Source organism: Scatophagus argus, chromosome 10 (assembly GCF_020382885.2).
Source record: "Scatophagus argus isolate fScaArg1 chromosome 10, fScaArg1.pri, whole genome shotgun sequence".
NCBI classification, from domain to species: Eukaryota; Metazoa; Chordata; class Actinopteri; family Scatophagidae; genus Scatophagus; species Scatophagus argus.
This window is the reverse complement of record NC_058502.1, coordinates 6,867,434-6,893,270: the sequence shown is the minus strand read 5'-3', so window position 1 is coordinate 6,893,270 and position 25,837 is coordinate 6,867,434. Positions and strand designations below refer to the sequence as shown.

The 25,837-nt window shown below is 43.8% G+C and overlaps 1 protein-coding gene across 1 annotated transcript; it reads right to left on the bottom strand.

The window, feature by feature from the left end:
• Positions 1-298: 298 nt before the first annotated feature.
• Positions 299-25,729, bottom strand: pcnx2 (pecanex 2). The gene is made up of 40 exons (XM_046402621.1): positions 25,238-25,729; positions 23,894-24,096; positions 22,923-23,040; positions 22,788-22,827; positions 20,641-21,161; positions 20,304-20,498; positions 19,182-19,658; positions 18,915-19,086; positions 18,313-18,463; positions 18,061-18,203; positions 17,668-17,746; positions 17,305-17,440; positions 16,117-16,259; positions 15,672-15,825; positions 15,239-15,271; positions 14,647-14,818; positions 14,410-14,520; positions 13,731-13,822; positions 13,268-13,377; positions 12,872-12,980; positions 12,203-12,295; positions 11,945-12,095; positions 11,060-11,201; positions 10,769-10,946; positions 10,230-10,338; positions 9,993-10,122; positions 9,061-9,119; positions 8,627-8,842; positions 8,286-8,539; positions 7,376-7,609; positions 6,910-7,013; positions 6,132-6,276; positions 5,694-5,924; positions 4,388-4,545; positions 4,108-4,224; positions 2,660-2,838; positions 2,119-2,285; positions 1,929-2,003; positions 1,651-1,827; positions 299-764 (listed from the first exon to the last, which is right to left on the bottom strand). The coding sequence occupies exons 1-40, from the start codon at positions 25,388-25,390 to the stop codon at positions 591-593; spliced, it is 6,405 nt and encodes a 2,134-aa protein (XP_046258577.1). The 5' UTR covers positions 25,391-25,729; the 3' UTR covers positions 299-590.
• Between the last annotated feature and the right edge of the window lie 108 nt (positions 25,730-25,837).

The following is a 25,837-nucleotide window of genomic DNA, read 5'->3' as shown; positions in this document are numbered from 1 at the left end:
AGGAAGCTGACTGGAGGTCAAAATGGTCTATCACATGCTGGCCTCAAACAGTATCATTCTGGAAGAATCCTGGAATTCCTGAAATTATACAGGAAGATTTAAGGTGAAATGTTCAACTTTAAAATCTTCCACATAAACTAAGAAATGTGGACGTAGCATTTTTGCGAAGGTGTTAAACCCACACAACTAACACTTATTCTATGTTGCCTTGTTGAACCCAAAGGAGTGCAGACATCAAAACAATAATAAGATCAACATAAGTATGAACCTCCCATCACACACATTTAAACAAAACCCCCTTAGTACAGATCAGAGCAAAAAGTAGAAAGAGGCAGCCTCATTTAAAAACGTCTTTATTTCATCAACTGGATCCAAGAACATGTTTACAGACTTGTTTACATTCAGACAACTGCGTGAGACCACATGCTGAGGACGGAAGAGGAGGCAGGTTGGTGTGCATGGGTGCTCGCTCACACAATCGTCTGTATGGATGTGTACATGTGTAACTTTTCATACAGTCCTGTCTGTGTACGGGCATGTGTATGGGCACTTTCATATGTGTGTGTTTGTGTGTGTGTGTGTTCTCTCTCTCAGACAGTCTTTTGATCCGTCACCTCCGGAGCTGTTGAAGCAGATGCTGAGTCCTCATGAGTCTTGTCTAATCCCTGGCTGCAGCCATGGTCACCTGACTGCACACCGTCTTTCACTGTGATGGCGGTGTTGGAGTGGCTCGCGTCTATGCTCTCATATGGCTCTGACGTCCACTAAGAAGCAGAGCGAGGGAGAGGAGGCACATTAGAGCGACATTCTTTGTTGAAACCTGTACTTGCACCATTTTGCATCCGACGTCAAATTAAAGAAGGATTTTTTTTAATTTTATCCTCTTTTCACTGATCAAATTTCAGAAGATGAATGAGAAACAGGTGACATTCCTGAAATTGACAGCACATTTAAGTCTGAATGAATTTTGTCCTGGGGGTTTGGCCTCTGCCAGTTTGATTATGAGCTACAGAAATGAACAGTGCAAGATTGACATTTTGGCCTCAGGGTGTGTAAAGATAGGCTAATGTCACATCCAAGATGGAGAGAGATCTTTGACTAGGAAACAGGATGATTAGCTAGCCTTGCATGAAGACTAGAAGAAGGGGGTAACAGCTAGCCTGCCTCCCATCTCTTCTAAAACTCCCTAATTAGCACCATCTATCTCTTAATCTGTACAACACTGAACACCTTGTTGTGGTTCAATGAGGGTTATTTGCCAGGCTTTACCCTTGCTTAAAAAGCAAATAAGCATGTTTCCCAAAATGTCAAGCTATGCATTTCATGGTTAGAAAGATTAAGAGTCTAGTTCTGAATCTTTTTTAACCATTCAAAGTCAAAGTCAGGCCATTAGCTTTTCAGAAACCATTTTAAGTGGTCAACAGGATGGTACTAAAAGAAAAATCAGGGGAAAACCAGAAAGCTGCCCCATAACAAGTATGGGAAGTAAGTTTTTATTTCACAGGGACCATAAATGCCCCTTAAAATTAACTTCTCACAGAATCACGTCGCTCTTAATATCTTTCCACTGGCCTGAGCAAAGTTCATGTTGTAATGAGATGACCACATGCTTGATGACGAGGTAGCAGTCTTTGTCATTTGGATCCCTACCTGTGTGGCCCTGCTGCTGGACCTGTGTGAGGGCCCCATGGCGATGTTGACACTGGACGAGGACTGTGTATCAGTGGTGTTTCCCCCTTCAGCAGCTGACAGCCCAGAGATAACGAGGCCACTGGAGAAACTACGCTTCCCAAACAGCAGACTGAGAGTGGACGAGGACGAGGAGACCTGGGCGAAAAGACCACAAATATCGGTGTTGAGATCATCTAGTGACCGTGCACTAGAGTTGGCCAACAGGAAGTATGTTTGTAAGCGTAAGCAGCTTGTACCTGACTGGAGCGCTGCTGATGCTGAGCTGCCTGGAGCTGTGAACTGATCCCACTGGCTCCTGAGAGACGAGGGACCTGAAGAGAGACAAAGACCCTCTTATTGCTTTATTCTCTTAGCAAATAAAATAGTTACAACTCAGCAAACTGGCCGAGTGTGTGTGTGTGTGTGTGTGTGTGTGTGTGTGTGTACCTGGGAGAATATAGAGGCTATGGATGTGTTAAAGGACAGCTGACTGTTGGACAGACGCTGGACAAGCCCGTGGGCGGAGCCTGAATCCAGGATGGGCCCTGACTGGCTGCTGACGGGAGGACGCTGACTCTGAGGCTGAACTGATCGACTGCGGTATTCTCTCCTGGCTGCACAAACACACCCACAGAAAACATAATGTTTATAATCAAATCTAAAAATTAAAACCAAACAAATCATTTCTTCAGACATTTTGATTGTGTTGAGGATCATGAACCATGTGCTCAAATCAGACTGCCGTTAAACTTTAGTTAAAGGTACTTTAAAAAAGTAATTGTGGTTGATCTTTTGTATCATAAAATATTTACTAAAAACATGTTCAATATCAAACTGCCTTAAAAATAGCTTGAAAAATAAGCCGAACTGAAACGTTAATGAAAGGACGGTTAAAGTTATGAAGAAGGAGACTCGAGAATGAACATAGTCAGTAAAGGTTTTCCCCGATGATGCTGAGGTACATTTATGTGAGTGTGTGTTTGTGTACCTGTGTTGTGGTGTCTGTGGCTGTGTGTCGTCCTGGCTCTGTGCTGGTAGAGGCTCAGGCTGTTGGACGTGACTGAGGACGGGCGGTTGTGGCTCAGCGAGGACGAACCGCCGGCGCCGCAGTCCACATCCTCCATGTTCACACCACTGTTACAGCTGGTCAGGTTGTCCTTACGCACCCTGCAGAACACACACACACACACACCTCTGATTTATTTATGCATGTCTGCATCAGTGCAAGGGACAAAAACTGGCAAAGTGCCATAAAAAAATTATCAAGCCTGGACTATTCCAGCTGGTTAAGCGCACACACACACACACACATACAAACCCACACTCAGAGAGAAAGAGAGATGTTACATAACTCTGCTAGCATATGTGATACACACTAGTGCAGTCTCCTTCTTAAATTAGTTAAATGTGTTCTGCCTGACAAGGCACAGCCAATCTCCTGGTTCGCTGGCTACTTAGTGAAATTAAGGCAGCCCCTTCAACATAAGACTGATGGAACAGGATTAACAGTTTAATCTAATCTGAAAGGAAAACTTAGCCACCTAAGAAGATTAAGAGGAAGCCATGCAATCACAGAGACACACATTCACACACACACACACCGTTAGCTGCCCTGCAGAGGTTAATGCAGAGCCTAGAGAATATGCTGAAGGCAATGTGCAACAGAAGGACTGAGGAAGAAAAAGAAAGGATAGAGGAGGGGGAGCTGGGAGATGAGGAGGAACAGAGCGAACACTGTCTCTCTGGTGTGCACTCCCACCGCCTTCGTACATGTATTTAAAACTACATTAAGTTGGCAGTGGAAGTCTCTCCTCACCACCGACTTCCACTAAGTCAGTATCTATAAATCCGGAGAGAAGCACTCAGTCAGCAGGCAGCCAGAGCATTACACTGCAGTTTGCACATTAACCAGGATGATTTACACTGAATACGACCATCTGAATAAGAGAACATTATGAAGTTACCATCATCTCAAGTGTCATCACAACTTGTTGCCCCTTGCACATCATCGTAACCCCAATGTTCCTCTTTTAACAGCTCAAAGCTGCTTCATCGGCTAAACTAATCACTGTGGTTGGTCATACACAACTAATGCATCCTACTTTGCAGGACTGACATAGTCTCTCATCACTTGAAACTGACAACATACAGGCTGTATGATCGAATATATTTTTACTGTAAGTGTGCACTAAATTTAGCTAAGTGTTTTATCCATCTTATCCGAGGATGAGTTGTTCCAGGAACTGAACCCACAACCTTCCAGTCACAGCACAATCTTTTAAAAGGTTTGACTAAATATGATGACAGAGTCTTTCTCTCTCTCTCTCTCTTTAACATATGAAGAATTTTAATTGAACAGCACAGTCACAGGAAGCGTTTGTAAAGCCAGTAGAGGCAAGGAGGAAAACCTCTTGAAATAATGTGACCGTTACTGACCGTAACCATTTAGAGCAGAGCCAGGAACGAATGACATCCAGGCTAAAGGCCCCTCCTCCAATGCTGCGGAGCGTACGGTGCGTCCCAGCGTAAGATGTTGTCAGAGGTGACACATACCTAAAACGTAAGGTATAGTAAATAAATATAATAAAGGACACCTGCAAACAGACAAAACTACAAGGATATAGAAGAAGCTAAATAAATAAATAACAAATAAAAGGTTTTTCTTAAAATGTGGCCTGGACAATGTGGCAGTGAATAGCAGCGAACGCCAACGTACATGGGGTAGCCCAGCGGCTGGTCGCAGGACGAGTTCACCATGTTCCTCAGCGCTTGCTTTGAGTTCTGGATGCTGCCGCGTTCTGGGTTTCGGTTCCGCAAAAACACCAACTCCTGCTGCTGGCCCGCCCACAGGCCTCGCACACACTCCTTATTGATCTGCAGAGCAAGAGAGACATCAGTTTATCTTATATTTTAACATGCTCCAATGAAACGGTCACTTTGGACAACGGAGCATATTTGCTCTCTTGCAGTGAGCACTTTCATATCTGTGGGACAGGATAAATATGAAGCTACAGCTAGCAGGTGGTTAGCTTAGTTCAGCACATAACAGGAGAACCTAAACAGCTCATTAATTAAAGTCCCATTTGTTTAATCTAATATGTAAAAAATGACAAGTTACAGTATGGCGTGATAAGCAGTGAGCTTCTGAGATGGACAGTGTTATTTTAGGACAGAGTCATGCTAACTGTTTCAGGCTTTATGCTATGCTAAGCAAACTGCTTCTCTGTAGCTGCATATTTGAAGGGAAAGTTGGATATATGAGTATGTACACACTGTTCTCTTGCTGATAATTAGATGAGAACAAAGAAACCACTTTTATATGTAAAATAAATATGGAGCTAGCAGGTTGGTTAGTTTAGCTTAGCATAAAGACTGGAAACAGCTAGCTCTGTTCAAACTGAACACTTTATATCTCCTTTGTTTAAACTGAATGCATGTTTTTTTTTACATTTGGATGGAGTCAGGATAGCTGTTTCCAGTTTCTGTGATGACGTAAGTAAGCTGGCTATAGTCAGAGAGATGAGAGTGGCATCGATCTTCTCATCTAAACTCAGAGAAAGTTAGCTGTATGCTGAACTTCTCCCTTTACATCATCCTCTAACGCTGAGCAGTTTTTACTGTATGTGAGCTAAGTGGAAATTTGAGCACTGAAAGTAATTTGCAAAGTCAAAAATATTGATCAACAGCCCCGTTTTATGTCATTTCTTGGAGACTAAAAATAATTTAATGTTGAGAATTTATCCAGATAGATTGCCACTTCTAAACGAAAATATGCATTTATGCACAGTCATACAAGTAGAAAAGTGGTTGTTTGGTACCACTCCTCTGAGATTCAAAAACTGGTACAGTAAGAAGGCTTGTCATACTCTGTGCACACTATAAATCTGACTATTGACATACAGTACATTACTCATCATTTTCCAATATCATCATCTTCTGACTGTGCTGCAACCTGAACATTTTAAACACCGCTCAAACCTACAAACATCCTATTTCCCCCCCGACACCCTCAGCCCTCTCACCTTGATGACCTTGAAGCTGAGGTGGCGTTTGTACAGCATGATGATCTTGTACTCGTCCGTGCCGTCATCGATCATGTGTCTCAGTGTGAGCAGAGTGTCGCGGCTGGATAGCACCGCCTTACGCCAGGCGGGGTCGCTCTCGTGGCATATGACCAGGCTGCTGCGGTAGTTTGTGATGGCTTCGTACAAGATAGATGCCTCCTCGGTCTCCTCCAGACAGGTGAAGTGATCCTGAAAGGTCAGGAGAGGGACGATCACATTTTTTAGGAAAATGTCTTCTTCGGGGGCCAAGATGGAAGAAGTATTCAGATATTTTACTTGCAAAAGGTTTTGAAGACATTACTAGAAATTTAACTGATGTGCAAAGGAGTAAAATTAGTGAGCAAGAGAGGGATTATCAGCACAAAGACAAAGACTGGAGGACACAGCACACTTTACCTGATGCAACTTGAGGCTCATCCTGACTGCAGGAGCCACCACCTTCTGCAGGAGGTCCAGATCAGCAAAAACCCATTCGTCTTTGGTGGCGATGCGGAAGTCGCCTTTAAACAGGATGTTGAAACCGTACAGAAAAGATTCCAGACTTTTGTGGTGGAGGGAGGGGGGAGGGGTTTGAGAGGGAGAACAGGGATAAGAAAACAAACAAACAACAAATCATGACAGCAGTCTGTTTGAATGGTGTACAGGGTTTAGGATTTAGCTGTTAATGCCCCCTTCTGGTGTATCTCTCAAACTGCAGTTAGAACTACAGCTACTGAACATACTTTATCCTGTTTTTACACAACCTATTTTTCAGCACATTTACAACCAGTCATGCTGCCAAAACGTAGGTAAGTTTTGTATTTATAAAACTAACAGACATCAAACTGTTGAAAAACAGACTTTAGACAAACTTTATACATTTTACTGTATTTTTATATGACTCAGCAGTAAAGTTCAGTGGTATATTGTCATTTTCCTGGTGTTAATTTTATTTTTCATTAATCAGTTATGAAATGAATTTAAGTAAGGTGAAGTCAATTGGTCTATGAAAAGCCAAAACTTGTTTTTAGAATTTCTGAAACTACAAAATCAAGGTTGCTTCATCTCCGTTCATCTCAAGAAAAATAAAACCGATTTTGGATTGAAAAATGCATTTAAAAAAGACAGATGAACAGAAGGGTGTATGAGCATCCCGTGATTTTGAGCTTGCTCTTCGGTTTGGCACAAGGTTTACCTGTTGGACATGTTGTGCGACGCCGTGCCGAGGGATCTCCTCCCCAGGACGGACAGGGCGTAACACAGGGTCACCAGAGGAGAGTCTTCGTCACTGTCCACAGGCTGGACACAGATACAAACACAAAGGCCGGGCACACGTGAAGAGAGTGTTTGCTCATGGGACAAAGACAAAAATAAGAAAACATTCTGCATTCTTCCACGATGATAAAATGCTGTGTTTTTATTACTGCCGTTTGTTATTTTATGAAAGAATTGTCACTGTAGTGAATATTTACTTCTTAGCCTTACAGGACAGTATTTCAATGCTGTCATCAAGAAAATATTTTCACTATTTTCAAAACATTTTAAAGACTAAATAGACAATGAAAGTAATTGTCAGCTGCAGCCAGGACAAACAGCAGGAGAAAATGCCTCCACAGTTCAAACCCATGACGACGTGAGTGAAAAATCTTCCAGTGATGTACCGTCTCCATCTTCCCAGCACAGTACTGGATCCACTCCAGGTAGACGTTGCAGAAGCTGGCGCGCGTCACCCCCTGCAGGCAGTGCACGTAGTCTTCATCGATCTTCACGCTGAAGACCTGAGGGTCGCGCTCAATGTGGTGCCACTTGGTGTAGGACTGCAGCGTCTCCTGGATGGCGGCATCCTTCAGCCAGGTGGACAGTTTGGGGGAGTGGATCAGGTAGTAGATGATACTCTGAGAGGACAGGGTGGAGGAAAGGGGGGAGATTTCTCTTACTAATTCATCAGATACTCTATCCGTCAGACACACTATTTAACCTTTCGGCCTGCAAATCTTTAAGGGCGCTTGTCTTTAAGGCAAGTGGAATATTCAGTTTTTTAGCCCATCACAGAGGGAAAGGGTGCTTTGAAATGTCAAAAGTTCATGCATTATTAAAGCTGCATTAGGTACCTTTCCATACTAATGACTCTTAAAGCCATCATAATAAAACATCAGCTTAAATACACAGAAAAGAAACAGGATCTCAGTAGATCAGCAGAGAGTGTGCCTGGCTGTTCGGACATGCTTAGAACCAGAAGAAACTGAAGAATCTGATCACTTGGTGTTGTTTAGTTTTGTGAAGTGAAAATGAGTCTTGGCATTTAAAACCAAAAAATTAAACCTTTCTTCTAGGCTAGAAAACAAGACATTGGGAACTTCATGGGAAGTAAAGGGAAGGGAAATTTATTAAAAATATTTCAGCTGGAATTTTTAAGAGAGATTCACAGCATAAAAAAATGTTAGACAATTATGAGGTGCTGTTGTCTAGTTACTGGTCTGTTTTTGCAAACTTTAACCACAGTCACACAACAGTAAAAACTCGCACAGCTTCGTCTGTTAAATGCACACAACTAATACAAATAAAACTTACCTTCAGGTAGTAGGTGATGAGGAGCTTTCGGAGATCATACACCTGTAGCATCGTGGCGGCATTGTTCTCACTGATGCTGTAACCCTCCAGCAGGTACTTGGTGGCCATCACCTCCCAGGCCAGCCAGCGCAAATTGAAGGCGGCATTGCACGACAGCATGTGAGGCAAGTGGCCCGGCTCGCAGCAGCAGCACGCATCGTCTTCCTCCACGCCCTCTGTGATGGCCTCCACCTCTCGCTGCTGGCAGTATGTGCCTGAGAGACGGCGGTGATCAGTCAGACAGTGAGTCAGCTTGTCGTTTATTCAGAGAGAAGGACCGAAAGCAAGCGGTCGCACTGTACCTCTGAACTCCAGACCCCTCAGCTGGAAAGTGACCAACCCGTTGCCGATCTCGATGAGGTGGACCAGGGCATTGAGGTAGTCAGAAGCCAGAATGAAACAGTCTCCGGCGCTGTAGTTGCCCCATCGGCCCAGCATAAGGTCACCACAAAGCGAATGCTGAAGCGAGCGTGTCAGGTACTCGTAGAAGATGGAGTTCAGGTTGCTATCATCGCAGCCTGTGAAAGAAGAGAAGCAGAAAAGTGTATTGTCAGATGGATGTATGGCTGTCAGTAAAGAACTAAGAACCTCGACAGTTTGGCTGTGGCCTTTATTGATCCTAAGCCACAAGAAGATTGTCTCAATGCTGACACGGTGAGCATATCCAGTGTATCAAAAAATGTATACAAATTTATTCTAGAGCTTCAGAAGTAATCGTTCATATGTGAAAGCTCACCTGTCTCCTTGTCCACTTGAGACACCAGTCTGCTGTTGGAGTTGTCGATTCGCTTTGTGCTGCAAATAAAAGTCAAAAGGTCAAAAGGTTCCATTTATGCGGTGGTGACAAAGCATTACCCAACGTTTGCCATGTAAAACAGGCGGAATAAAATGTTGCAGCTGATGGGACAACAGCTCAACAGTCACCATTTTGTTAAAAATGGCCACCAAAACAGGTTGACAAACTGCTGATACAGACAACATATCTCTTTGAAATCCGCCGTTTTATGCCTCCACAGCCAGTGACACACTCAAAACTAATCATTTTAAGAGCAAACTATTCTGTTTTATCAGCCGTTGTCCATATTGTACGCTCAACGTTGTCGTGTTGTCTTGGTTTTCACAAGACAAGGCGCTGCCTAAAAACATCGACATCATCTGACTGCAGCAGACGCATGACGCTGTTTCAGTTTTCATGCAGAAAAAAAACCCCTCTAAATATAATCACAGCAGAAGTTTGCACAACAAAGCTGCAGGAGTATTTTTGGAGTGCCAGTCTCTCTCACATCAATAAGTAAGAGGGAACAGAGCGAGAGGCCACGTTGTGTAAGGGTGAGGAGGAGGGTGAGGAAGACCGGGGGGGGGGGGTCTATGTGCTTTAGCTCAGCTCAAGAGGATGCAATTTCTCCTCAGCCTCAGTCATTTTTCTTTCCTCTTCTTTCCTAAAACAACTGGACACTGTATATTTTTGCAAATGTAACTTAAAGCAGGAAGGAGCAGGAAGAAGTAGCACATTTGTTTGGAACTATTTTCTGTGTGGATTAATACGCTTTTGGTTCACTAGTGTGAGTGTGTATGGGTGTATGTGGGATTGACCAAAACTGTCCATGCTCACATGAAGACAGATGTAAAGCCTACTGCTGCTCTGCTGCAATGAAGTCATTTCCTTACTTGTAGTTCCGCTCCCAGAACTTGATGGGCCGCGGATAAGAAGAAATGAAGATGGCACTGCCCAGGAAGGGAGCCAGCGGGGTGTAGAAGACAGTGGTGAGCAGAGTCTGGAGCAGCAGCATGGCCGAGTCTGGACGCACACACACACCCGTCAAGGAAAGAACAGAAGGAAGTGATGCACTCTCGTTCACACACACACACACACACACACTGGCGCAGGACTGAGAGAAAGGATACGAGGCACAGCAAACGGCTGAGCAAAGGCATGGAAAGCGCTGCCCCAGGCGATCTGCCAGGGAGCGATGTATACCAGGATGAAATGGAGCTTCAGCAGGAGCTCACGCATCTGAAACAACACACGGTCGGATATTATTTTAAACACTGCGAAATAAAATTATGTCTGTCACATTACTCCCCATCACATATTAATCCTGTGGAATACATGTAATTTATGTGAATGTTTTTGCGAGTGATTTGTGATGCTTCCTGTTTCCTACAGTAAAGCTTCTCAGACTTGAGAGGAACAGAGCTGCTTTCACAGCCTGATTATTATCCTTCTGTGATGAGCAAACTGACCTTTGTGTGTAAAATCTGAGGCCTTCCTCTTAAAGTCAAATCATTTAACCGGTCGTGTGACATCTGTCATCTGAGTGTTGCTATGTTTGCACTTGTTTCTATAGCATCCATTTATCACACACCACTGTATTCCCATACAACACACACACACACACACACACACATACTGTCTCCACATACCATTAATCCTGTCCTCTCACCTTGTGGAAGACTATAGACATGATGAAGAAGTCCAGCAGGAAGCTCTCGGAGGCGTGCGGATAGTCGAAGTGGAAGAAGACGAGTGTGAAGAGCAGAGTGAGGAACTGGAAGCTGGGGTCGCAGAAGGATGAACGCAGGAGTTTCAGTCCGGCAACCGTCGTCAGGAGAACATCACAGCTGGAGGCCAAACGAGAGTTTAGATTCACACACACACACTCTGGACAGACGCTGCAGATATCCAGAAATGACACGTGTGCGACATGATGCTTTGTGTTTGTGGCTCCACTCACTGGATTCCCAGCTTCTTGCGGTGACTGAGGGCGAAGCCATCATTAGTGAGCGCGCTCAGCACGATGGCGGGGTAGACCACATATTTCTCAAAGCACAGGAGCCCCACGTACAGTCGCTCAAACCACATCAGAACAGCATCCTCTGTAGGAATAATGAAAATAACACGGGCAGATTTCTGTTATTTAACTGTTCTTCAGTAAGGGAAGTCAAAATCCTGATGACAATACAGCCATTTTGAAAAGGAAAGCCTCATCCTATTACATCTATGTGGGACATATTTTTGGCCTTATTGGTCTACATGTGCTTATGGATTGTACCTTAGTTAATATATCTCAAAGACTACTTAAAAAATTTCAGTGATATTTTAATTTTAATTTTAATTTTTCATTTAATTTTTTAATTTTAATTCAAAAAGTGCGTATGTGGCTTTTTTACTATGTGGATTTTTACTGTATGAAGATCTGAAATGTCCATAAAGACATGGTGGGATGAATTTGATGTGGAAGAACTTGACTGGCTCATACAGAGCACAGGACACCTTTGGGATGAACTGGAGCGGAGATTGTGAGCCAGGCCTTTTGGTCCAACATCAGTGTCTGACCTCACAAATGCTCTACTGCATAAATGGGCAAAAATTCCCACAGAAATACTCCAACATGTTGTGGAAAGCCTTCACAGAAGAGCGGAAGCTGTTATAGCTGCAAAGGGGGCGGGAGGGCAACTCCATATTAATGTCTATGTATTTGTAATTTTTTTGTATTTGTATTTGTAATGTCATTAAAGTGCCTGTTGGTGTCAGTTGTAAGTCAAGTCAGCTGTCCCAATACATTTGTCCATATAGTGTAGTTATTAACAGACAAAACTGGACTGCAAGATGTGCTGACCTCTGGGTTCAAACTGATGGTACTCTTTGGTCTTAAGGACCGGATGGGAGATCCACAACCAGGGGTGATGCTTCCTCAGCTGGGGGATCAGGTAGTGGGTTACAAACCCCACCGTCCCAGCCAGAGCGTACAACACGATGGTCACAAAGGGCTGGAGACAAGTTGGTATACAATGAAGGAAACACTCGAATATTCCACCAAAACATGTCAAAAAGTAAAAGGCAGCTTACAGAAAGAGGAAACAACTGAGAATCTCACCTTGAGAGAAAGAAACACAGTACTTGCAGTGATGGCGAAGGTTAGGATGTAAGCAACAGAGCACACGACCACATCAGACAGCAGGATCTCCTTCTGCGGAGCACAAGAGGGAGGCAGAGCTGCTATCGGTGATAATCCACAGAGTGAAAACGCACTCCTTCGTCAGACTCATTTAGGTGTGTGATTATTTCTGCCTAATCGTTCTGAGCCTTCAATTTTTGGAGATCAAAGACGCAGCAGCTTGAGAAGATTTAAGAGCTTCACGATCCCCATTAATACTGTAAAAGGCGGCAGGAGGCTTGTTTTCTCTGATGCATAATTCCCTGCAATCACACACAATGATCGGCAGCAAACATCGCTTTATTATCTCACATGCAACGCTGAGATTAAGACTCCCACATGCAGTGTGTATGAAACCTGAATGACTCAGGTGCACAGCATTGATTATCTGATGACAATTAGTGTGAGCTGACGGGAGTTAACATGACTCAGCCTTCTGCGACGCCAAACAATATAAACTGTTTGATTAATGCTCAGACGAGTAAAACCAAATGTGTAAGTGTGTTTGTGGCTGGTAATAACCTGAACCGTGGATCATCATCTCCCATCGACACCATTATCGATCAAACAAAACAACAATACAGCAGTTTATTTGTATATAATCCTCACCATTGAGCTCTGCAGTTTCTCGGGCAGTGGGTCTTTACTGTCCGAGTCTTCCTCTTCCTCTTCCTCACTCTCCACCAAAGCAGGCATTATCTTTGACTTGATCAGAGATCTGTAAATAAAAACAAGGGGATCTATTTGTTAAACAACATGAACAGATTTTTCTTTGGTACAAATGGATAAACATGAATAGTCCTTCCTTGCAACAAAAAACTGAAATAAAACTACTTTAGCCAAATGAGTAAAAACAAAAGATAATGTTTGCAAGGATAATGTTCACTTTATGTTCAAAATTAACAGCTTGACGTAAAATCTGAATTAGAGTATAGCATAACCACAACCTCCCTTCATTTCCTCAACACGATGGATTCAGTTCATATAGCACAGACTGACACTCACACTAGCACGGAGGGGTCACTGCTCTGTCGGCTCAGGTGGTAGGAGAAGACCACCAACAGGCCACAGAAACCAGAGAACAGAGCCGGTGTGTGCTGCTCGTCCCACGGCTCCTGTAATCGCACACAGACACACACAAGCACCATCACGTAGCTTTAAAAACCACCGTCTGCTGCCTTGAGATCTCCACAGTTTGAAAAGCTCCCTCCTCCAGCTGCAATCTCGCAGCCGCTTTTCAAGGATGACCAGCAACACTTTGCATTTTGCTGCAGCTCTACAGAGTTCCATCAGTCAAACTGCCTGGCTGCACACTATTTTTAACTTCTTCTATTCCTATAACCAGTAGGATGACCATGAACACAAATTCAAAAGTCTGAGGAGAGAGAGAGGAGGGGAGAGAAGAGAAGAAAGGGCTAGATTCACATCTCCTGCCTGAGCTCTGTTTTGTTTTCCATTTAATTTGTACCTTGAGAGCGCCGAAGCAGAAACCGTAGAGCAGAGACAAGGCGATCAGGCTGCGTAGGATGCTGTAGACTGCAGAGACGAGGCCCGTAGCGGCTGAGAGACACAAGTAAGAGAGAAGATTAAAATACACACAACACTTGTTAAACAAAGATATACAAAGCTTAGGTGTCGACTTTAGTCTTAGCTTTGTGGCATTTAAATCACTAACAAGATTTGCAGGTTCACACTCAGCTTTAAACTATGGTTAGTGTTTTCTTCTACAGAGCATGGAACAGCTTTTGGCATTTCACGTGAGAAATTTCAGCAGTTTTTTTTCCATGCACCAATCCCAATTTAATTTATTGTAATTTATTCCAGGATAACATTTGAGTTTATAATATCTGAATCAGAATCTCATGATGATTCATCATTGGTCCTACCAAAGCAGGTTAGCTGAGTTTTTGAAATCTAAATTCTTGGTAATTGATAACAAAAGCAGTTTTTGTTGAATATTTAATGTTATAGAGACACATTTAATCCAAATATTCAAGGCTTTTAAACATACACACTGAAGAGGTTAAACACAAGCATCAGACCTGAGCCTTGTAATCCACAGACACAGGTTTAGAGTAAAACTGAAAATGTAAACATTCAAACACAAGCATGACAGATATCAAAATATTAGAAACAGGTTTACCAACCTGTTCCTCCAAAAAAGTGGATGTCAATCTGCTCCAGCAGGTAGATGGTGAAGGTGTTGATCTGAGGAAAAAGGCCCACCAGGAAGGTGACGGGGAAGCAGTAGGTAAAACCTGTGGCAGGAATTAACCAAAAAGACATTTTTCAGTATCTCTATCGGACCAATCATTGGCTTGAAATGGAGAACAAAAAATGTAACAGCAGCTGCGGGGCCACGTGTGTGTCTCATTTATCCCTACCCACTAGCAGGTCTCGAATGAAGTTCAGTGCATCGTGGCAGACGATGGTGACTCCGTACAGGGTGGAGACGGGCAGGTCCTTCCTCCTGAGCAGCTGCTCCAGCAGCCAGATCAGAGTACAGAAGATGCAGAAGTAGGCTGCTCGGCTGTAGGCCACCAGCTGGTTGTGGCCCTGGAGACACACAAACGAACGGGCCGACATGAGGATGTCCGATAAAACAGCAGAGGCTCGAATAGAATTCAACGTGTTATTAACTGCAGGATAACACTATGAAAACAGACGCTACTGCAGTGACGAATCATGTTAGGTTGAAGGCACTTTTATGTGTTTTCACGACCAAATGAAAAAAGTTAAAAGATGTTCACACATCAGCCAAAACACAACAAAATTATTAATATGGAACTGCTGTCAAATTAATGACACGACAGACAACATGATTCAGCAAAGAGGAACAGCTGGGACAAGTTGCAACCAATGCACAGGGACATTGGGGTTGCATACGTTGTCATAATATGGATAATTATCAGGCATCCCGGTTTATGTTTTGTCTTTACTCTGTCATATTTTTTCTGAAACAAACATAATACTCACATGTGTTGGTGAAGCTGCATCCGGTTGAACACTCTGGAAAACAAAAGCACAGGAACCAATATTTGATCACTATTTGGAGGTAAACAATTGAAAACAGTATTGCGACTTCTTCAACAAAGAGGAAGCGAGTGAGAGCAAACAGGAACCGACTGAGGTAAGTTTCCTTATTTTATCTGCATTAGGTCACCAATGGCACACATTGACAGTTCACACATCCTTCATTATTCAGCTCAAAGGGTGTTAAGTAGTGAAATGGTTTTCTTTAGACCATCACAGGAAGGTTCAACTGCTCAACAGTAACGACTCGAGTCAGCTGCTGAAGGCTGCGGTCAGAGAGCGGGGCTTATAAATCAAAAGCTGGGCACAGGTTCAGATTAGATATCATCTCACACCTCTCACAGAGATTTTATGCTTTTGTATTCATTTTTTTTACCTTCAGTAAGGAATACTGGCAGCTGGCGATGACCAGGCAGAACTGGAAGACCCAGAAGTCTTTGAAGCAACCATGGTTGAGAAGCACAAAACCCAGGAAGGAAACCAGGAAGGCCATGAAGACAGCAACAAGATTCTCCAGGATATCCTGGTTTCTGTACAAAACAAACAGCACATAAACACATACACACAGACATGTACAGGTTACAGCGGTGCACTCAGTAGCTTATGGTGTATCTTTACTCATGCAGAATGGGACTAAATTGCTGCTCAATGTGACGAACACCAAATCGATTGATTAAATTGGCAAAAAAAAATGAAATGTACACAAAAGCATTTTTTGTGTCACCTTGTTTATTTGAATTTGGAGGAGAATGGAGATAATCATGTAAACCAATAACGTGTGTGATATTTGATTTCTAGACTGTGGGATGAGTTTGAATCACCTGTCCAAAAGGGCAAGAAGGGTGAGTCGGTCGTATAAAATGTTGATCCACTTCCCAGGATAAAGTTTAAGTTTGTAATAAATCTTCCTTGTCGGTTTCTCCTGCGTGGACGTCTCTGAAGACTCATCCAAAGAGTCCTCCTCCTGAGACAAACACACACACACACACACAAATCATTCAACTGCAGTAACACAAGAAACACACAGAAGCTGATGTTTTATATAAACCTGATCTTCCCATGTAGGATAACCCAGTCAGGATCACTATAAGTGCAAAGTCCCAACATCTTTTCTCATTATGATGGGAGCATTAATGATTCAGCAGAGAGTCTGTGCTGTTTCAGCTCCAGCGACTGATCCGGCCAGCTCACGTCACCCCTGCTGCTCTGCATCCAGCAGCGACGTTAACTAATTCAGGACTGATCATTTGGTGACTGCTTCAAACAGCAACCATGACTCACATTTTTTCTGTCATATAGTTTGACAGAAAGAAAACACTAACACATTTTACCTCTGGGGACTTCAACTCTGTGATGTTAATGAGTGTGAAAGAAAATCAAAAAAGAAATCACGATTTTAATTTCTTCGTTTTAAACCTGGATTTTAACATTCACATTTTTAAACTGCATCGGGAATATTGTTGTTTATGTATGAACTGATTCATATTTGATCTATTGATCTGTTAATTGTTTGTTTGTTTATTGGCAGTTGTTTGAAGTTTCTGTTTATATTATTGATATTATTGATTCAGGTTTAATGATTTAGTTAAAGGTTATAATCTATGCTTACATCCAATATTATGTGTATGCTTGCAATCTAACAAACAGGTGGAAAACATTTTTGTCCTCATAAAACCTTTGCAAAACCAACTTTTTGGAGAATCTGAAACCTAATCAGTTTACACCCATGTTTGCTTCTTGTTCACCAGCTACATTTCTTGGCACCAGCTATCAACAGATCAGTAAAGCAGCATGAAACCACAGGCAAGAGCTGGGTTTCATGTCATCTGAATGCATGCTTGTTCAAAAGCCAACAGGGTATCTTTAAATAACAACCCAGCGCAATACTTCGATGCACATTTAGAGCTTTGCAAACAAACATACAATTCTTATCCTGTTTTAAGCCTTAGGAAATCAGGTTTAGTAAGTCACGCAGCCTATTGGTATGCAGAACAAGAAAAGATGGACACCTGGAAGATCTCAGGGTGCGTCCTTCGAGGACGAAGCCTATGTGCAGGGATGATCCGCCGCTGGAAAGGGCAGTCAGCATGACCGCTCGCCAGGCCGTCCTGGCACTCTGAGTTCGAAGATGTTGACAGAAGGTCACTGAAGACACACACACAGAAAACAGGTTGGTGTTAATATGTGGAATAAATGTGATCACACAGGCAGGTATGATAGTTTAGGAAGAGATGGAAGCCGTGGAAGACAAAATGCAGGTTGCAGGAAAAGGGACAACAGGAGATATAAAAAGATGGTAGAAGAAGACAAATTGCTGCAGGTAAAGGAAGAAATGATGACGAGGGGGAGGAGGAGAGATCTGACAGCAGTACCACATGTTGCCAGTGATGAGTTCAGCTCCTAGAGGCAGGTTGAGAGCTCTCTCTGCATACAGTTTACGAGGCCTGTCTCCTGGAGAGACAAACAGACAGGCAGACAGCTTATTATGGATAACGAACGTAGAATAACTGACATCCAGCTGATGAGTAATTAAATCTGCTATGTGGCCTTTTTTTTATTTTAGCATAACAGACAGACATCCGAGCCTGAACTGTGACTGAACAGCTGAACATCTTGGAGTCTTTCCAGATAAATGTCACTTAATCTACCAGCTTTTTGAGCTGTTTCAAAAGTGAAGCCATCAGCTGCTGGCAGAGCTTTCAACAGTTCCTGTATATTTGTTTAAAAACCATCGCAGCACAAATAGATTCCTTAAACTTGCTTACTGTGTACAGTATGGAAGGTGTAGGCCTCTTCCTTGTTGGTGGCCTCTGGTCTGCAGATGACCTGCAGCATGGAGCTCTCTGATTGGGAGGTTTGTGAAGGCAGAGAATCATAGTCTGGATCCTTCTCTCTGTCTGTCTGTGGACTGCAGACAGGAAACACAATCAAATCCCTAGAACCGTATAAGTGCTGTGAATGTATGTGTTGTCTGAGTGAATTCAGCTGTGTGCACATTTTTATCGAAGCATGTGAACCTGTCAGGGGAGACGATTGGGATTTGCGTGGGCGGTATAGCCTGCAGTGTGTCGGTAGGCAGACTGGTGGGTGGTTTGGGTCTCTCTGGTTTGCTGTCTGTGTTGGTCTCTGCTATCGGCTCATCTGGTCTGGAGGTTGCACTCAAATTCTCTGCAACAGATCAAAAATGGCAATGTCTCTTGGTAAAATTAGCCTAAAAGAAACTTTTGTTTTTCATAAAATTAAAGATTTTCTTTGCTGTCTTTAAAATATTTCAGTTTCCAGGCCTTTAAAGCTGCACTTTTCAATATTTTTATGTAAACAATGGAAGGAGTTGGTCATAGAGAGGAACCCACAGAAGAGAGTTACCACACAAATTCAGTTTCCTTCAGCACTGTGGGGAGTTTACCATCTTTCAGGTCATTGCTTTGTCTTAAAGGCCTGCAGCTTTACTGTTGGAGGGGAAAAATTTGACTTATATTCATCCAAAGGAATGCTAATGTCACTCAAGTTTCTGTTAAATTGGAAGATATCTGTTAAAATATTCACCACATGCGGTGGTTAAAAAAAAAAAACAAGTTAAAGTGGAGGTCGGACGATAAGCCCTCTTGCTCAGACTGACCTTCTTCTGCAGTTTCCTCTTTGCGTACGGGCCCCTCGTCTTCCTGTGTGCTGGCCCCTCCTGCTCTGGCACTGAGGGATCCCAGCAAGGAAACAAACTCCAAGAAGTTGGATTCATTGGGAATCTGGCCCTCCTTTGCTTCCAGATCTGACTTGGAACTGGTCATGGTGGTCTGATAAAGAGACAAATCTTTGTATGTGTGCATGGACAGATGGATGGAGATAATAAACATACAGAAATAGCAACAGAGCTGAAATGCCGACATACTGTGTTATGTGAGCGGCCTGAAAGCAGCACAGCATCTTTCCCACTGTCCATGCTCAGCCCACGGATGTGAGTCCTTCCCCCGGGCCCATAGCGGGCCAAAGCTGGCGGCAGACGCAGGAAACCACGTGTATCCACATTGGGATCCAGAGGATCTGTGTCATCAGGGTGGGAGTGGACATCGATGCCTGACGAGCTGTTGTCATTTGTCAGCTGCGGACTCGGTGTGCTGTCATCAGTCATCTGCAGACCTACATGTTTCTGGTCTGGCTCTGGACACTCCTGTGTGCTGAACTCAGAGCTGACCGTTTCTCTGCACAGATGAAACTCCTCACTTTGGCTCGTTGGCTGTTTCAGGGTGGGATCTTCATCTGAACCAGTTGCTTCTTCTCCCTCTTCCACCTCCTGCTTCTCCTCCTCAGGGGAGTCGAAGGTGATGACGGGGATCTTGATGTGACACTCTCCTGCGTCTTTCTGAGCCTTGTAGGACACAACAAATTGTGACAACCACATACACACACACACACACACACAATTTTCCAAATGTGAACAACAACAACACAGTTGCCCTCTTATAACGCTGTTTAAAGTCTACCTTTCATTAAGTCTCATGATGACTTGACACAGACTAGTGGAGTGTTTGGTGTTCATGTATCCATGGCAGTGAGTGAGGATTAAATCCCCACCTCATTTTACTTTTCGTCCCCTCACAGCCTTGGTGTAATGAAGGAGAACACGTCAAAGAAAATACAGGTAATATTTCAAGCTTATTAAATCCCACTGACCTGCTGGAGGGTCAGTCAAACTTACACTGTGCTGCCAGAAATCGTTCAAACCCACAGAAATGTATATCTAATTGTAGTAGCGATCCAAAATTTTCCAAATATAGCAAATATATCCGAGTAAATTTTGAGTGAATGCGTATAAAATCAGAAAACATTTAAAACTGACTCAATCTGACTCAGTGTAAACATCATATAACTTCAGTAAAGAGCTGCAGCAGGCTGATACAGAGCACATAGTGGATGCTGTCACATCGTATATGGTCATGTTAACAGCCTTTACACAACTAAAAAGGTGAAATAAATGTGAAGAACTGGATGCTGAGTCCAAAATGACTCTCACCTGTGCATTCTCCAGAAGACTCTGCTTGACACTCTCCTCCAGCTGAGCGGCTGTCTGAGGGTCACAGCTCATGGTGATGATGATCTTGACTGTGTCGCTGTCATCCAGGTGAGCAGACACAGGCCCAGGGCCAGAGTTGTCTACCAGCACCACTTCAATCTCATCAGAACAGTACGTCTCCTCCACTGGCTCAGCCTGGGAGACAACACATGAGACAGATGGAGCCAACGGTGCCCAAAATGATCAAAACGATCAATTCATTGCTTTCGGCTAAAGTATCATTGAAATTAAATACTCTGTAACAGTTTTCTCTCATTTCTACATTTAGAAGGCGTACCTGAGCAGGAGTTTCTGGGATGTCGATGAATTCATCTGGGAGATCCTGAGGAGTCTCCAGTGAGTTATTGTTGGCATCTGGGGGATCTTTTTGTCCCTCACTCTCGACCTCCTCGCTCTCAGCTTCACTTCCATTTGAGGGAGGCAGCCCCTCATCGGCTGTTTCCCCGTCTGCAGCCTCTTTATCCTCACACTGCTTCTCCTCTTCTATTCTGTCCCGCTCTGACTCTTTCTCTGATGTTCGGTCCTGCTCCGACTGCTCTCTGTCAGTCCCCGCCAAAGACCTCCGAATGTCTGCTCCTTCTTCCACAGCAGCAGTTTCAGCATCCATTCTCCCTGTCCCACTAGCAGATCCAGGCCGCGTCTCATCTCTTTCAGCTCGGGATGGGGTTCTCTGCTGGGCCTGCAGCAGGGGGGCAGACTGGTCGGGATTGGGGCTGGAGAGGTCATCTGGAGAGAGCTCTGGGCTTAGGTGCAAGCCTCCCTCCACGGGCTTCTCCTCTGCAGCACTCTCGCCCTGTCCTGGAATGAAATGAAATGCATGTTGATTCAAAGCATAATAATAATACAACTGTTCTAATCCTAAAATCCCTGCCATGGAAATTTTGTAGTCTCTTATTTGGCTGCAGCAGACAGCACAGAAAATTCATGCTGCCGTCCATAGCAGTAGCTGCCAGTGTCAGGTAAATATCCCCCCTTTGCGATAAAATGAACTGCTGAAAGTTTATTTTTTGATAAGCTGACTTTGTTCTGACTAATCACCAGCACATTGAGTCAGACGTTTACTGGAAGCAGTCGGCTGGTCTTGCTGGCTGGCTGCTAGTTCTGTGCTTGTCTGAGCTTATTTACAAGAACTGTGTGATTGCAGTAAAGGCAGTTGGCAGTTTGCAGTGTCTCAGGAGCCACTGAATGCACCGGGGAAGAGGAATACAACTGGCTTCAAGCTCAGGGTGATTCTGGCCATAACAGAACACTAGAGATTGATGATGAGCTGAGGTTAAATGTTGCACTGCAGCTGGCTGTCCTTCTACAGCCACATTTCTCAACAAAAACTGCTTCATGCACTTTTGTTATACCTTAATGCCGGGCTTGTGGAAATATTGATGCAAGTTACAGAGATTATCAGCGATCAAACTGACTTAACAAACTTCAGGAAAATGAAATACATCCAGATGTTTCTCCCACAAAAAAAAAACTTCAAGCTATAGTATTTTCTTGTCTCTAAAATTCAGCCTCACTGGTCTGTCATTTATCTTTTTATGCCTGAAGTCATAACATCTGATGCAGAACCAGATCCACCACTGATAAACCTCAGGATGATGTGAACCTTACAAGAGCTCAGAAACGTATTCTTTGTTTATTTCCTCCTCTCTACACTCACATACTGTAAGAAACCACTGCAATAATCTTTAAAACATGGCAATGGATACCCTGCATTTTAAGAAGATTTAATACACTGCAAAAAAAATTAAGCACCTTGAAATTACTTCATTTTTCACTTTTGCAATACTTCAGTTACTTAAATTTATAATAGACCCTTCGGCTTTATAATTTCTACACTGAGCAATAGCTGAATCATTTTTGTCTGTATGAGAAACAAGCTCCATAAAAATACGTCATGTACCCGGCATAAACATTCAGCCAAACAAACCTCGGCTGACTTTCACCTTCTACGCCTGTTTTAAACCATAAATCAGATTATACATCTTTAATTGAGTCTTCATATAACATAACAAAACTCTGAAAAACTAAGCTCCTCCTCTGGTGCTTTGATCATGGCGGTACGTCTCCCATAGACTTTCAGCTGGGTGGTGATCAGAGGCCGGTTTCAGGACACTGTCCTGAGCCTCGTTTCTTTCTTGAAAAAGGTTCCTTAATTCAGCAAATTAGTCGTACTTAAGACAGTCAAGATAGAACTAGTCAGGTTTGTGTAACGGGTGGATTTAGACATCTGTTTGAGGCCCGACTGTTGGTCCTATCTTTATGAAACTGGTGACTGTGAAGGCCAAATCTTAAGGTTCACATCATCCATACTCATGAAACATCACTAACAGCTAGCGCTTTGTATGGAAGCACAGTGCTTTTCTGCTCCTCTTAAATCATTACCCATCTTCATCTCATTTAAACCCAGTGAAAAATCAGCCTCACCTTCCACAGTCTTCACCACCTCGTCCGACTTGGAGCAGTCCTGCAGGGAAGACAGTTCAGAGTCATGTGACTAAAATTGGGACATACTGCAGGTCAACCGTACTTTCATGTGTCCAACTTTTTATTGCCACTCACCACCCCAATCAGTCCTGGATCAGTTTCAGTCTGTTTCACTGTCACCTGGATCACAGGACTATGACGCTTCCGAGCCAGCATCATCATGGCAACACTGTCGGGGACTGTACTGCTCTTTCTGTTGGACAAACAGACAAGAGGTGAGGAAGAAATCAAATAATGAGGTGACAAAAAAGGAGCAATGGGGAGTTTACAGAAGGTCATACATCAAGATGTCACTTTCAGAGGAAATCATGATATTCATTTCCAGCCTCTCATGCTTTGAACGCTAAAATAAGCTGATTCATAGAGATGAAGAAAGACTAAAAATAATTATCTCTGGACATGATGTTTCATCCCTCAACAAGAGCAGAGAACAGGAAGTGATGTGTTCTCTTTTATTAATCTCAATGCAGATCGAGCGTGTCAGAGCAGAGTGGCCGACTGAAGAATCACTGAACTCTCCTCATTAGCTCGCTCATTCACCAAAGCTACACTGACTCTTTGAAACAAAGTGGAAAGAGTCTGTATCTCACTCTGAGACACTTGATCAAGAAACCAATCAGATCTCAGAGACACAGAGGACTGAGAAAAGTAGGCACAAAGAGAGAAAGAGAGGACTAAAACTGACAATAAAAACAAGGCCTCAAGCATGATAAGACACTCGGTTATACTTAGTATTTGTGGCATTATTCTAAAAGAAGGTCTCAGACCTGAATGTACAATTTCATGTTAATAATTAAGTTGCATCATTAGGGATTTAGCCCTCTGGCCTAGATTCTATAACGGCTAACCTGGCAGTGGACCAGCTTGAGAAACATGCAGAAACACTGGAAGCGCCTCCCTCTATATCTCTCTGAATGGCCTCAAATGCATCCAAAGAGATGAGACCACATCTATAGTCTTCAACAGGAACTTTTCAGCTACTTCAGGTTAAACTCACTGACTGTAGTTTCAAGATTATAAGTGCAAGGGGGGAAGGGGGGGTTCACCTGATGCTGGCGGGGAGGCAGGAGTCCGAAGCATTACTTTTCTTCTCCGGAGCCTTGCTCAGGTCAGAGAGGCTGCTGCGGACCACCGCCTCGCCCTCGTCGAACATCAGGTGCAGCCGGTAGTTGGCCAGCTTGACGAGGATGAAGAAGACGGTGATGGAGGTGCAGTAGATGCTCAACGCCATGGTGGTAGGGGGCAGGGCCTGTGGAGAGAAGTAAAGCTTTGCTATATTCAAATCGACGTGTCCAGAGCGCCCACATTTAAGCTGCGACAGCCAGAAAAACACCAACTCTCTTTTCTTATCTTACTGTATGTAGATGAAATTCTGAAAAGTGTTATTTCAAGGCTCAAATGAACAACAAGATCTAATTTGATTAACTGGTGGATTAATGAAGTGTATTGATCCCACAGGGGAGGAACATCCCATAGAAACGGACAGGAAGATTAAGGACAAAGCCTCTGCATCATGCTGATATATGAGTCATGTCGGTTTGAATTCTCACTCTAAAACTATGTCCCCCCAGTGTCATTCCAGCTTTGATTTGATTGTTCCCCCATTTTCTGCCATCATCTACATTGCACTGTGTGTATGTGTGTGTGTGACCTTTGGATAAAATGCTAATAAACCTGAAATATGAGACATCTCTCCGAGAAAGCTGGTGGTTGTTCTTGCAGGGGAAGCAGTAGGTGTTTTCAAACAGACTGTGAAAACTGCCAGCCACAACATTTTAATATAGCATTAGTGGCAGAGCTGTCACTCTCACCACACACTCTCTTACTTTGCCTTACTAACCCTCATTCATTCATTCATGGATGCTAACTGGGGCGGGTGCTTACATGAACACTCATTAGATGCACAGTTAGCCGTGGTTTATTATACTGACGCTGAAGAGCAGAGATGTCTGACCTATAGCAGCACCCTGCCTAAGACAGACGCTTTTCTTCCTCCACAACCACAAGGTAAAACCGAAAATCCCATGTGGAAGTTCCCTGATATAAATACAGCCTGTGTTGCACTTATTACAAAGGCCATGACACGAAAATGTGAGTGAACCACGGTTTCACGCCTCCTGGCTCTCCCACTGACACATCCAGGAGCAGCCATGCGTTCCCTCACCGCATGCAAGGGGGAAAAATACTGCGACAGTGCTGTTTTCTACAGCCCAGTATTTCCTTCAGTGGCACCCAGACAATGAAGACCGTGTGATTCGTCTACAGCGACAGCGCGTTTCCGAGAAAGGATGAAGGGCGCATGACAAATTAAAACGCTTCCTATAGGTACCGTGAACACCTCACAGCCGCTTTGCGGCCTTGAACGTCATGTTCCTTGATAGAAAACTCACCAGATGGAGAGACAAGGGCAACATCAGTAGAAATATCCACAGATAGAGGTGGCAAGAGTTGTTGAATTTGTTCTGGTCCGGGTCGTGGTACCAGCCCCCGGTCAGAGATGCCCAGACTCCCTGACGCAGGGTCTGCACAACCTGGGAGCCCATCTCTCCTCCAGATTCCTCCTCTCCGCTCAGGTTGGACGGACGGATGATGCCGCTGCTGCTGCTAGGCTACAATGAAATGATCTCCTCTAATGCATGCTACTGTCGCTACGCGTCCATGTTGGGGCAAAACAGGACGTCTCCTGAGCCTTCTCTTTCATGCCTTATCGGTTTTCCTCGGTGTCGTCCTCTCGTCTGCTTTTTCCCATCCCAGAGTCGATTCGTCCATTGCTGCTGCCGCGGTCCTCATCTTGTCCTGCTCGTCTCTCTCTCCTTCTCCTCTAGCTGTCTGTACAGATGCGCAGCTCTGACCGCCTCCTTTCTCTTCCCACTCCTCCTCCTCCTCCTCCTCTCTGCCGCCCCCCCATCCTTTCCTATCATATGATTGAATGTAGATAATGTAGATTACCTCCTTCGGTGTTTATCTGCGCACGAACGCAGCCAAGAGGT